This window comes from Acanthopagrus latus, chromosome 21 (genome assembly GCF_904848185.1).
Source record: "Acanthopagrus latus isolate v.2019 chromosome 21, fAcaLat1.1, whole genome shotgun sequence".
Lineage (NCBI taxonomy): Eukaryota > Metazoa > Chordata > Actinopteri > Spariformes > Sparidae > Acanthopagrus > Acanthopagrus latus.
In genome coordinates this window covers 7,765,948-7,779,456 of record NC_051059.1, presented here as the reverse complement: position 1 = coordinate 7,779,456, position 13,509 = coordinate 7,765,948, and the positions used below count along the sequence as shown (strand labels likewise).

General features: G+C 44.5%; 1 protein-coding gene across 4 annotated transcripts in view; it reads right to left on the bottom strand.

Annotated features, from left to right (window-relative positions):
• LOC119011621 (low-density lipoprotein receptor-related protein 8-like) overlaps positions 1-13,509 on the bottom strand; it is an 87,276-nt gene continuing 73,767 nt past the window's right edge. For 2 of the 4 annotated variants that reach the window (XM_037084912.1, XM_037084909.1), the window contains 7 exons: positions 13,381-13,499; positions 12,816-12,955; positions 8,377-8,518; positions 7,440-7,592; positions 4,955-5,242; positions 4,020-4,088; positions 1-2,693 (listed from right to left, as the gene is read on the bottom strand). In XM_037084912.1, coding sequence (XP_036940807.1) covers positions 2,353-2,693; positions 4,020-4,088; positions 4,955-5,242; positions 7,440-7,592; positions 8,377-8,518; positions 12,816-12,955; positions 13,381-13,499 — 1,252 coding nt within the window. In that variant the 3' untranslated portion in view covers positions 1-2,352. The remainder of the gene's footprint in view (positions 2,694-4,019; positions 4,089-4,954; positions 5,243-7,439; positions 7,593-8,376; positions 8,519-12,815; positions 12,956-13,380; positions 13,500-13,509) is intronic. The other 2 variants (XM_037084911.1, XM_037084910.1) reach the window with 2 other exon arrangements.

The following is a 13,509-nucleotide window of genomic DNA, read 5'->3' as shown; positions in this document are numbered from 1 at the left end:
TTCAGTCAGATTTTATATACCAATATATAGAGATATTCAAAAGTAATCCATTACAGAAAAGCAAAAAGTGGAACCAGTTTGGTCTTAAGTCTTACAGTTCATCTTTGCACGTACAGTAGCTGGCTGATCCCTGTCCTTTTCATGAAAAACACTAGAGGAGGATGAAAAAAAGAGTAAACAAAAAGGCACAAATAAACAAAACAAAACAAAACAAAAAATCAATCATCTCGTTAACACCAAGGTCGGGAAGGGCTGCAAAGATGTGGGAGTTATTCGTGGAGGAGATACCATGTTGTTTACATAAAGGAAAAAAAAAAAGGGTTGCACTCAAAAGAGGATTCTAAATGATGCACAGCAATAAACAACACAAACCACTTTGGTGGATAATTAAGATTTCGTACAATCAGGGAATGCAGTGCTCTCCTTTTATACAAATAAATTAATATACCTGTCAACACTTTATCTAAAATCTTATGTACAGCTTCTCTTTTACATAATTGTATAATACATTATCAAAAACCTTATGAAAACATATTTACAAATCAATGAGTCAAAAAGCACCCTCAACGCTCCTCCAGTGTCACACACTGTTTCTCTCTCTTTCTCTCTAATACACACATACACACATACGCACTTACACACCTGTGTATCCACACACCTTCATACACTGTTTTCTTCCATGCAATACACAATACAGAAGGCATTCTAAAGAGGGTTGTGCAACAAAGAGCATACAAAACAGTTCAAATATGGCTGTGGGATGAACGTTAGCACTCACATGCATAATAATGAACACACACACACTCACACACACACACACACACACACACACACACACACACACACACACTCACACACACACACACCGACTTCTAAGATTTATGAATGGAGTTACAGTGTTAATGGCGGGACTAAAACAGCATGAAACATGTTCAGTGATTGGCCAATTTGGTCTCAACCTCGTACATCACAGTCTGATTTTAGTTCTCTGTGGTTACATCACATGATGGCTCGTTTTCATCATTCTGCCACCAGCTGGGCCCTCCCACACGGAGCTTTCCAAAACTGTCTGCTCAGATATCGGCCCTCTCAGGAGGAGGCTGCGGAATTCAGCTCGCTTCTCGCGCACGTGTGTGTGTGCATGCACGTGTTTGTGTGCGTGTGCGTGTAACTTGCCAGGAACAATGACTGGCCGCATTGTCACTCGGTGAGCAATTATGCATGCTGTTTGTGTTTTTGGAGGGCAAGAGCTCGTTGTCTCCGTCCTCTGGAGAACAGCATGAATTAGCTATCGCTGCGCCCCGCGTGTATTTATGTGTGCATTTGTCACAGAAGCGGGTGATCAAATAAAATTCCTAACACTGGAGGGGTTTTTGTCAACCACGTTAACACCGCAGCCTGACTAAAAGCTGCGGTCTATTGCTTTTCTCAAACCATTTAACATCAAACAAGTCACGATAAAGAAGACACAACCTCCCTCTAACCTCAGCTCATATAGAACAAAGGTCGACTCCATTTCCTGTCTTTCCAGCCCGCAAAACCCGCTGCACCCTGTCGAAACCCTGGGGTGCTAGAGGTCGGATGAGAAGGTAACCTCTTAAATGAACAGTGTTCAACCGCTTGCTGAAATGTGAGACAACTCACCCTGAAAAGCTCTCCTCTGAACTAGAGAGGAAGCACATCATGTGGGTGGTAGCTGTTCTTTAAAATTAATCAGAGGGCGGAAAAACCTTACAAAGAAGAAGCCGCTATGAATGACAAAACATAGCTCCAGTAATGACTTTTATGATCGATTCGAGCATGAATCTGTACAGATTGTCCCATCAACGCAGATGCTGTCCCAGTTTTCGGAGCTCCTCCTCGCTAAAACGGTGTCCCCAGAGCGCCGCGGCCCGCCAGGAATAACACAAAGCCCAAATTAATACATCAAGGACGAAACAGAACCTCTCACTATACCTGTCACAAAATGCAAAACACGCCTCACTCAGTCATCAACGCAAAAGAGGAACCACTCTGACTTCCAGCTCAGGTCGACGCAGGGACCAAACAATGACACACTGATAACTCTGTCGTTAACTCTCAACACTTAACTGGAGAAAAAGTAGATCCGGCTCCAGCACAGGGAAAGGTATGAAACAATTTTTTGTTAAAGAATCATGTCACTCTTATTAAATCTGCTGTTTTTTTCAAATGGAAATTGGCATAGGACACTGGCTGTGAATGGCTGCATGTGACACTCGATGATATGTTGTTTGTCCCTTCTGCGAACTCTCAGTCCGAGTCACCCCTGACCTCGCTGTGTGTGCGTGTGCCTGAGCGGCCATCTTCCCCCCTGGAGTCCGCTCTCGTGGGTCACTTTGCGGTGGAGAGCATGGGCTGCTCGGTGTACCAGTGAGTCCCCGGATCAGGCATGCTGCCCCCGAGCGGCAGGGCGATGAACTGCGGGCAGGTGCCGCCCCCCGCGCCCACGACTCCCATGTTGACGCCCTGCGGGTACGGGTGGTGGTGCGCGTGGTGCCCCATGCCGTCGGTCCTCCCGATGTGGATCTCGTCCTCCTCGCCCTCGCCGGTGGTCTTGCGGTAGACGGGGTTGTCGAAGTTCATGCTCTTGGTGGAGTTGCGCCGCCAGTTGCGCCACACCAGGTAGACCCCGGCGCAGACCAGCCCGAACACCACTGTGGCAACGATAGGAACTGCATGCGTTTAACACACAGCGGCAGGGGGGACACGGGAAAAGGGGGGAGCGTTAATGAGGCAGAACGAGTCCATGGCATGAAATGAGAGGCACAGAGAGGAGCAGAGCAGGCATGCGGGGGACAGAGAGGGCGGGGGGCAGCGACAGAGAGGTTGTGTGTGTGTGTGGGCGGGGTCAGCGTCAGGGCCTCCGAATCAGCTGTGGGAGACGCAATTAGGGGCCTGGCTGAGTAGCAAATTAGATTTTAAGATATCCTTGGGGGTGCAAAAATCCCTAAACCATCACATTCCATCACAATCTCTTTTTGGCAATGCATCCTCAGCTAACGTGTCCTTGAATAAGCAATTTAATAAAGCTTTATTAAATTACACCAATAAAGCGTCAATAAAGCTTCCACGCTTCATTGGCACCGCGCTTTAACTCTCCGGTGGGTCTGAGAACAGGCCGTCCGGACTAATTGGCCGATTCATTTTGTTCCGTTCTGGTGTTGTTTTGGCTTTGCTTTGTGTTTGTGTCAACATTAATATACTTTACAAAGATGCGCAGAGGAGTCTACATCTATGGTAACATATACACATGTACAGTGTGTCAAAGAAGGAGCAGCTTTATACGCAGCAGTCTTTCAGAACCGTATTAAGTATGTAGCTATTGACTTTTATGTTTTCAAAGTTAGCCACAGGCAGCATTTGCAACAAATCATGGAGCGAACATTAGATCGATTCACTTCCGAGCCACGCCTGATAAAATCCGCTGGCGACAGCGGTCATTCCAGACTACTGAAGAGACAGTTACCAGCTAGAAATGAAAACCCTGATTTTGCACAGCGCTCTCTGAAATCAAGGAAATTGGAGTGCTAAATCTTCCAGCACTGTGAAGTGCGTACTGTGTGCGCCGTGCCAGAAAAATAGGTGCTTGACAGGTGAAGGAACAGCACAGCGTACGACGGTAGAGCAACATAGAGAAGATATTTTCTGTCATTTTGGTGCATCAGCTTTTCTTTCCTTTCTTTGCTGCGCTACTGTATGCCAAATACACACTGACAAAAGGCCTACTGACAAGTCTGGCTGTAGCAGAACCCAACACAACAACACAGCGAGAGGTGAATAATGCAGTGTGGCAGACGCAACAGAAAATGACTCCTGAGGAACGTCAGCAAGACCGACCTGTGGGCCAGGCTTCTCTCATCCTGCCACAGGAGGCTCACTGAGGATGGACTACAAACAGAGCGGCCACGGGCAGCAGGTAAACAGCATCTTTACGCTGCCCTGGAGGCCCCGAGCGTGGGAAGCACACACGTCAGAAAGGAAGGCTCCGGGTGACTTACCGATGGGGATGACCACTCCCAAAACAGCCACTGTCAGGTTCTCGCCCAGGAGGAAATGCTCGCTTCCAGCTGAAGAGGGAGAACGAGAGAGAGACGAGTCAGAAAAGACGGCGTGGCGAGAGAGGTTAAGAGTGAGAAAGCGTACGGGATGAAAAAAAAAAAAAAATAATAATAATGTGAGAAATAGAGTGAAAGATAAAGCAGGGGAGGCAGGATGGGCGAGCTGGTGGAGGAGGAGGAGGAGGAGGAGGAGGGAGATAAAACAGAGAGGCAGGCAGTGGGTGATCATGCGTGCGCGGCTGTGAGTGTTTTACAAAGAGAGACAGATAGTGAGAAGGGACGGCTGGAATATAAAAACGAAAGAGGGGGAGGAAAATGACGAGTCGCTCGGCTTTTGCCCGAGTGCGACCTTGACGCTCGCCCTGACCCGCGCCTCATCCATCCGGGCTCCATCCGTCTCCACCTCACGCTCATTTGCATAACACATACTTACCGAAGCACTTATTCATGTACAGTCACGCAAGTGCGCGCACACAACAACCTACAGCCCACGCAGCGCACAAATTCACGGAGGGAAAGTCGACATTTTCGAGGCGACAAGGAGCCATCCATCACTCCTATCAAAGTCAGTCGAGCGTGGCTGTTAGGGCTTGTCGGGATCTCACTTTAATGACATCATTACAGTGAGGGTGAGGTTGTTAGCTACATTATAAGTCTGAGTAGGACTACAGGACGTGGTACTTGGCAGGAAATGAGGACGCTCGGGTGAAAGTGCCGCTTTATCAGAGAATTACATCTTGTTAAGTCCTGAATGGGAGACACTGCCCTTTCCAAATCATACAGAGGACCACAGGGGTCGCATGAAAGGTGTTAATCACACAGTGCTGGATTTATGCAGTGGGATTTTTTAAAAGTATTTCTTTCTGTCAACTTACAGTGTTGAGAGACGCTGCTGTCCCCCGCAGGTGTGGTAGAGACGACCATCGCGGTGGCGGTGGAGTGGGAGCCAAGCGCCTTTGACTCCTTTGACGACACGGGCTTGAAGGTGGAGATGGGCGTGAGGGGATCGGGGGCACCAGAGGGAGCTGTGGTCAGGTGGGGGGTAGCGTCCGCCTGCGACACGCCCCCCGTGGGAGGCGGGAGGTCTTCGGCAACAGTTGCTCCGGTGCCAGGTGTGACTCCAGCGGGAGGCGAGGCGGTCGTTGTGTCGTTTCTTGGCGCTGCTGCAAATAAAAGGAAGACAGAAGAAGCTTTCACTCAAGAAACTGAACTTTGTGACGTGTTAAAGCTCCTAGAAATGTGGTGTCACATCTGATGTATTTCTCTCGAACCTTAAATGACTAGTTTGATGTTTGTAGAAATAGTCTCCTTCACCTTCTTGCAGAGATTCAAAGCAAGACTGATGCTGTTCTAACTTCACAGTTTGCCCATTTAAAATGAAGTTAAAGCTGGGAAACAGTTAGCTTTGCCTAGCGTAACTGTTAACAGGAAGAAACCAGGTCTATCTACCATCACCTCTAAATCTAAAGTGGAGTCGATTCCTTGTCAAATTTCAGGAAGAGATATTGAAAAAGCTCATCTCCTCAAAATCTGAACTATTCCTTTTCATACTCAAAATCAAATAAGCAGCCTCAACGTTAAAGTTATGTCCATCCTTCCATATATGTGTATTATGAGGCACTGCCGAATCAAAACTCAGCTCCTCTGTGTGGGTGTAGCCTGATCAAATCTGATTGAAAACAGCCTGAAAACAGAAGCAAACAGCCCCACAAATATCACCCTTTGATTAAAAACACTCTTAAAACCAGCAAGAACAAATAATAGCACAAAGACAAGAAAGAAGATGAACAAAAACATTTACTTTCAATGCTTGCGAGTACACCTACTCCTCTTATAGTCTGTTTACATGGTTTGCACACTATTTTATATTCATGTATTCATTGACATTTCTGAAATTACAGTTTTTGTCATCTGCTCTGATTGGCACAACTGTGTTTTAAGATCTGTAACAAACGTGTCTGAACAGCGAGCAGAAATCAACATTCAACTTTCATTTGACCAAGCGCTTGAAGAGGGTGGACACAAAAACATGAACTCAATATAAACACTCGCTTTGATGCTTCTTTCAGTCAAAAACACCCTTGTTCATAATAACGCAGCTGATGACTGATCTCACGTCTGTTCAAAGCATCTGTGAGGGGACAGCTGCACGAACATCGTATATCATAATGCAATGCGTTACAGCATTATGAGCTACACGGTGCTCGTTCCAGAGATTATGTGTTAGATTGCGTTTATATTACACAGCGGCCTGCGTTATCGCATTCACTGCCTGTATGCGTTGCTTAGCAACACTCCTTTAAAGTTACAAGTTCAATAACTGCAGTGCTTGGAAGGAGGATATATAACAATTTATTATCAATTATTATCTGCAACTAATGACATATTGATTTTTTGTTACATGTTCATGAAGCCGTTTGTTTTCAGAAACAGCAACAAGTTCAGGGCAGTACAGTGCTGAAAACATGAAATAACAGTTACATGGCTTTTTCTAAAACGATTACCCGTTACTTAAAGTGTATGGAGCTGGTAACAATGTGAATACATTGTAAATTGACCAAGTCATAACATTTACAAGATTAAAAGGTGCAAAATGTAACAACTGGCCAGCTGCCAAATTCATACTGCAAACAGTGGGCCTAGCACTTTGCCAGAATAACTGCTAACTGCTGCTAACTGTGGCAGGTGTTAGTGTGCTTATTTAGCAATACAACTAACAGTCTGGGCTGTGAGCTTGTTACACCAGGGGAGTGTTGTTCTTGTTTACACGGCAAGCACAGGAGGTTTGGACCGCCAGGAGGATGACAGAGCTAGCTGTTCAGCATGCTCACTCCAGTAGATGTCTTTTTAACACTGCACATGACATCAAAATGGGTGTTTCTTCACATTCTGTCAACGATTTTAGCTGATTTTTCGAATGATTTATACCAAAAATCATGCACATTTCACCTTTAATCCTGAACATAAGTCAAGATGTTATTATTCTATTGTATGCATGTTCCTTTCTTCATTGTTATCTTATTATTTCAGCTAATCTTATTTTCATTTTATCATTTTAATCTGACTCGAGACCACAAGGCTTGGAGCATAAACAACAACACGCTCTGATAATAACAAAAGTTAGCACGTGGCTCAGTGCATCACTAAAACTTCACACTTTCTTTGTTCTGCTTTGTTGTCATCGCTGCGAAGCACTTTGTAACCGTGTGAAAAAAGTGCCATGTACTAGATAAGAGCTTCCTTAAGTGAAGCAGAATTTGATTATCTACACAGTAAGCACTGTGGCACGCTGCCCGACAAATCCCTTTAGGTGCTATTGATTACTAAATAGTCTCAATTACAGCTCATAAACACACTCACCTGGCACGCAGCCCCTCATATCAGGGCCCAGGTCCTGTCCGTCGGGGCAGGCGCAGGTGTATTTGGGCGAGTGCTCGGTAATCTGCGGAGCCTTAAGACACAAGTACGCACAACCGCCATTGGCCACACTGCCCAGATTACAGCTGTCTGGGCCTGGAGACAGTGACAGGGAGAAAGAGGGAGACATGGAGAATTACACAGTTGTGGTTACATAAATAAGATTATCACTTATTCAACATGGGGAGACTGCAGAGAGTCAGAGAGAGAGAGAAAGGAGAAGTTTATTGTTCCCCGCTGCGAACTCTACTGCATTCCCTTTCAGCCAAACCCATTATTTTGAATAAACAAAGTCTCAAAGAATAGACAAAATAAAATGTGACAACAGGCAGACAGCTGCTGTAAATATTAAGCAGTTCCTGTGCTACAGTGTTGGGTTGCAACTCCACTGCGTTCAACCTACGCCCTTGTTTAGATACGCCATAGGAAGAAAAAACAAAACAGGAATGGATCATGACTGAAGTGGCAAGGCGAAGATAAAATACAGCGAAAGATTAAAATAGAAATGGGCGCGGACTACGCACTGGAAGGGAGGAATTAGATGAGACGCACAGGCAGAGATAGATACGAACACCGACACACGAGACAGGAAATACACAGCCGTCACATTCATGATTAAGAGCCCTGTTCAGTTCAGCTCAACTGGATTGTCCTGTTAGAGAAATTCGGGTTGGAGGCAGGGCTCTGACAGATGTGGGAATGTACCGCAGCTCCCAATGCTTTGATCGCTCCACCACAGTCACAAGCCTCAATATCATTTATTCATGGGCCCGGAGTATACGTGGTTGCAGAGATGCGACTGATACAATCACAGCGAGGGGAGCGAAGTGAACACAGACAATGAGATGAGCACACACACACACACGGTCTGTACACGCACCTGGCGGCTGGCGGAGCTGGTGGAAGACCACAAGGTCATGGGGGTCGTTGAGGTTCTCGGCCAGCGTGTGGATGTCCTGACCGCTCAGCCTGTTGGCCATGAAGACGGCCGCCCTGTCTCTGTCTGTCCAGTAGATACGATCCTGAAACACAGGGGGGATAATTGATTTAACACACATAACGAGTTAGTCGGGGTTTGTGTTGGGCTTTCACCCGATAGCACGTTCTGGCCACCAGCCAAATTCAAACAGCCTGGGCAGCGGTAACCTCTGGAGGACAGAGCCTCACGCTCCGCAATATACTATTGAAGAAGATGCATACTTTAAGGCTTTGCAAGTGCAAGGTCATGATCCTCGGCATGTTTTTTTCATTGTACTTGAAGTTTGACTTGGGGCGGATTTATTGATTGATGATACGGGTACTCATTCTGTTGAGTTTGTTAGTTGTATGCAGTCCAGTCACCTTGACTTTTTGGTCTTTGCTAATTTCAGTCACTCAGGGGTGACAGTGTCGGTCGGTCAGCCCACCAATTTTTATTTGGTCATTTTCTGGTAGAGTATGAATCCTACAGTGTGGTGCTTCATGTCTAGTGCTAATCAGACTAAGGAAGGCATGCTTACATGCTAACCTCATGCTGTGAACTTTAGGCACTTTATCATTGTAAACATCAGGGCAGGGCCAATCTGTGTGGAGTTTGCATTTTCTCCTTGTTTGCGCGTGTTTCCTCCGAGCGCTCCGGTTTCTTCACGCAGTCCAAAGACTGTGCAGGTTAATTGGTGACAAATTGCTCGTTGGTGTAATTTTATGCTTGAATGGTTGTTTGTCTCAACACATCAGCTCTGTGATAAACGAGATGAACTGGTGAATGGACCCCTGTGTGCAGCCTAACGTAGCTGCTAGCAGGGCTACAGACTCTTAATTTTGTTGCATCAAGAATTATAATCAATGTCAGTCTTCTGTAAATGTGCGTGATTTGATGTCATCCTCCTTGCAAAGTCAAACAAAATCAACTAAAGCTAAAAAAAAAAAACAAACCACATACTTTTAAGCATTTTAAAGAAACAGCAATACACCAAAATGAACTAAAACAGCCGGTAAAGTAGGTTCAATTTGATAAAGACTGCAATATAATGTGTTTATGTTCAGGTGACAGAAAATGAGTGAATGAAACACAGGGAACAACAGAATACAGCATTCAGCAAAGCGATGGGATGCGGGCTGTGGGATCCACAGGGCTAACAGCTGGCTCGGAGCACTCACACGTCGGATTTTTGGAGGAAAAACAATGGCGAGATAATTAGCACAAGTGAAATATGCACTGATAAACATTTGTTGCCACACAGTCTTATTCATTATGGCTTGCAGAAGAGCATGTTAATTTGGCTTTTGTTGTAGAAATATGAAAGAGTGAATGCATCAAGGAATTGCATATTCAGGGTTTAATGGTAACTGAGACAAGTTTTAATTTAGCCGGAGCAGCAGTACAACAATAACACTAACAACAAACGGCGAGCATGTTATAAATGGGACCTCGTTGTGGAGGATTTCATCCATCCGCTGGTTTTATTTTTCCAGGTTTCTGGCGTCTGCATATCATTACTGATCTGTTGCAGTGTTACGTCTTCAATCATTAAAACACGTCCTATTTACTATCGTAGCTCAGAGGCACATTTAAACCCCTCTTGTTTTTTTATGAATTGATTTGTTTGCTTTGTTTCCCCCTAGTTCACTCCCTCAACAGTTTAAAAAGACGGTGTCAAACTGGAGCTGACATTTTTTTTCGCGGTTGCCTTAGAAACGACGGGCTAATCTCCTGTGAGCGTGTTGTCTCAACACGGGTGTGAGTGCGTGTGTCTTTGTGTTGAGTCAGTCCCTGAGTCAGAAAGAGACGGTTATGCGATGTACACTGCAACAAGCTCCACTCAATAGTAGGGAGGCAGGTGTGTGTTCAACATCCCGAACAAGAAGGTCACCTTGTAGTCACAACAGGGGCAGAGAGCAGAGGAGCCCCCGATCGATCATGTATTACGCCGGGGGGCATTTATCATCGTTTCTGTGAGTTACACTACAGAGCTGCCAGCAGGGTGGACTAGCAGCAGAGTTCACTGAGAAAATCCTCAAGGTTATGCTTTGGACGGCTTAACTCCCGGGGTCTTTTTATTTTCTAAAGGTTAGAACTATGACAGCATTTTTCTTTAGCAGTGGGTGGGATGTAACAGTAATCCACTTTAGTCCTGTACTAACATACACATTTTGAGATATTAATGAATTCTTGGATTCTCTTGTTGAGTAGTTCCATTTCATGTTACTCTGTACTTACTACCAAAATAGTTCCAGCTTGCTCCACCTGGACGAGCCGCAACACTAAAATGCTGCTTACATATTAATGCCTCATTAATCAGTGTTGGACAAGTTACTTGTAAAATGTTATGTATCACATGTTACTATCATTTGAAAGTAACATGTTTCTTTATATTTTTATTGTCCGTGCAGAGTGTTGTGTTGCACTACTTCTTTATTACCAAAATAACTGCAGAAAGACAACTGGGCATTATACATATGGACAAGGGTTATGTTGTTTGCTACTCTAGCTGCAGGTCAACCACGTCTCTGCTGACAATAAAACTTTTTATTATCATTCAAAACGTATTGTTTATAATCATTATCTGTATGTTTAAAGTTCAGCTGTGTTTGGAAAACCAACAGGACAATGACTCCTCTTACTGCTGTCACTCTGACCAGAGCAGACAGGGAGCGACGGACCTCACAGGACAATACTCAAAACTTGCATTAATTTGATGAAAAAGCATTTTTGATTCTTTTGAGCATTGGACCCTTACGGATTAAAGGAATGCAAATTATTGAAGAATGGACACAATTTCGGACTTTAGTCACCACTTTTTCCGGTCCCCATTGCTTACTGTGCTGGCAAATTAAAATTAACTATTCATCAATTTCTATAGATTTCTCTCAATAAGATGAACTGAATGACTGAATTGTGGAGAATCTAAATGATCTAACCATGTATATCATGTCCAAATCGATAAACATTTAAACGTTTATATCATTATCTGAATCTTTGAATGACCTTGCAGGTCTTAATTTGGGGAATAACATTTCATTATTTTAATAAACAGTGTGACAATATATCACTGAAGAAGAAGTCATTCTGCAAAATGTGTACTTTTACTACATTTGACAGATAAAACCTAATTTCACAGTTTCATACCATCTTTACAACAAACTTAAATGAATTGCAAAATGAGGTTTTAAATTGACACACTCCATACATGTAATTCATGGCACAATTCACACTTGCCACTGACGTCTTTACAATCCAAAATAAGGTCACACGGGGCGCACCAGAAGGGACGTGACTTTGCCTCTCAATTGGTAATTCCATGACGCTGTCCGTGGTGCTGAAGTAAGAGACGGAGTTGTACTTATGTCCTAATGACAATTTCGTGTATAATTTAAAATATCCTTAAAATACTCCGTAAGGACCAAAGAGACACACTGCTGACATACTAATTCCTATAATATTTCTAAGATCGTGTGTAGCGTAAGAGTTAGGTCCTAAACATAACCCCTGAGATTGGGCCACCCACTATTCAGAGGAGTTCTCCGACTGCTTGGTGGTATTACTACTTTGACTAAAGCCAAAGACTTGATTATTCTTTCCACCAGTTTTTTTGGATCCTGTCGCAGAGTTGAGGTTTCTTTACTCCGTTGCTATCGAAAGAGGGGCAACTGAATCGAAAAACAAATGGGATTCAAACCTAAGTGGATATTTTCAAAAAACCTGTTCCTGTGAATCTGGTCTGCCTGCTGAATGAAACCTGTATCTCTGCTCCCACTGAGACTAGTTCCCTTTGAGAGGAGTCCCACTGGGGAACAGGCCGCTTGGGTGATGTCATTAATATCCATCTGGAACTAGCTGGGACATCGCTGCAGTGGAAACAACAGAGACATCCCAGACAACTATTACCAATTGTACACACGCACAAACTCTAACACTAACACAAAAACACACACACACACAGAAACCTTAAGGCAGCAGATTTGCAGGATGGCTTGGCACAAAACCAGATTTAAATTTCTGTGATGGACATATCACACACACAGACACGCTGGCTGATGACCAGCAGCATGAGTGTGTGGGTTGCTTCGGGCTGCTCTTTGCTCCCTCATAGCTGTCTTCTGTTTAGTATGCTCTGCTAGTCAATCAAGGGAATACACAAGGATGCACATGCGCGCTTATGCGCGCACACACACTGAGCTTACAGTAAATTGAATTAAACAGTCATTACGCTCAAACTCCCAGTCACACCGCAGGCCCCTGTGAGACTGGAAACAGATGTAGATATGATGAGATGTGGGAGACTGGATGATATCAAGAACAACCGCCTGAAATCACTGAAATGTGTCACACACACAAACCTCAAACACAGCCAGAGCGTAGGGGTGTCCCAGTCTCTCTGCAGATGACATGTGGGTCCGGCGGTGAGCTCCGTTCAGGTCCACGCTGGCGATAAGGTGCAGCTTCGAATCCACCCAGTACAGGCGCCTGTTGGCTACATCTAGGAATCAACACAAACACATACACACACAGACAGACACACACACACACACATCAATAGGACTTTCCCAAGCCTGAGTAGAAATTGATTGTCTTTGCGGTAAGCACTCGTGGACTCTGACCAACAAATCCCTTTAGGTGATATTGATTGCATTTTAAAATGTCAGATTCTCACGATTACACCAGTGCACGTTTTACTGTGCCGATCTATAACTTCTTAAACACTTCAAATATCACTCAAAAGCAACTGTGATAACTTTACAAATCAATTTATTTGCCATCATTTGACATTTCCCCTTACTATTTCAAACACCTTTGACCTTTACCTATAAACAACATTAATCAACACACAATGATTGCCAGACGAGTGTGAAATAAAGCACTGTGTAGCACTATATATGTACAAGAGTTGAAAACAGCTCTTACCTAAAGTGATGCCATTGGGCCATTCAATGTTATCTACTACCAGCACCTGTCGGTCCACTCCATTCATCCCGGCCTTCTCTATCTTGGCTCTCGTGCCCCAGTCTGACCAGTACATGAAGCTGGATTGAA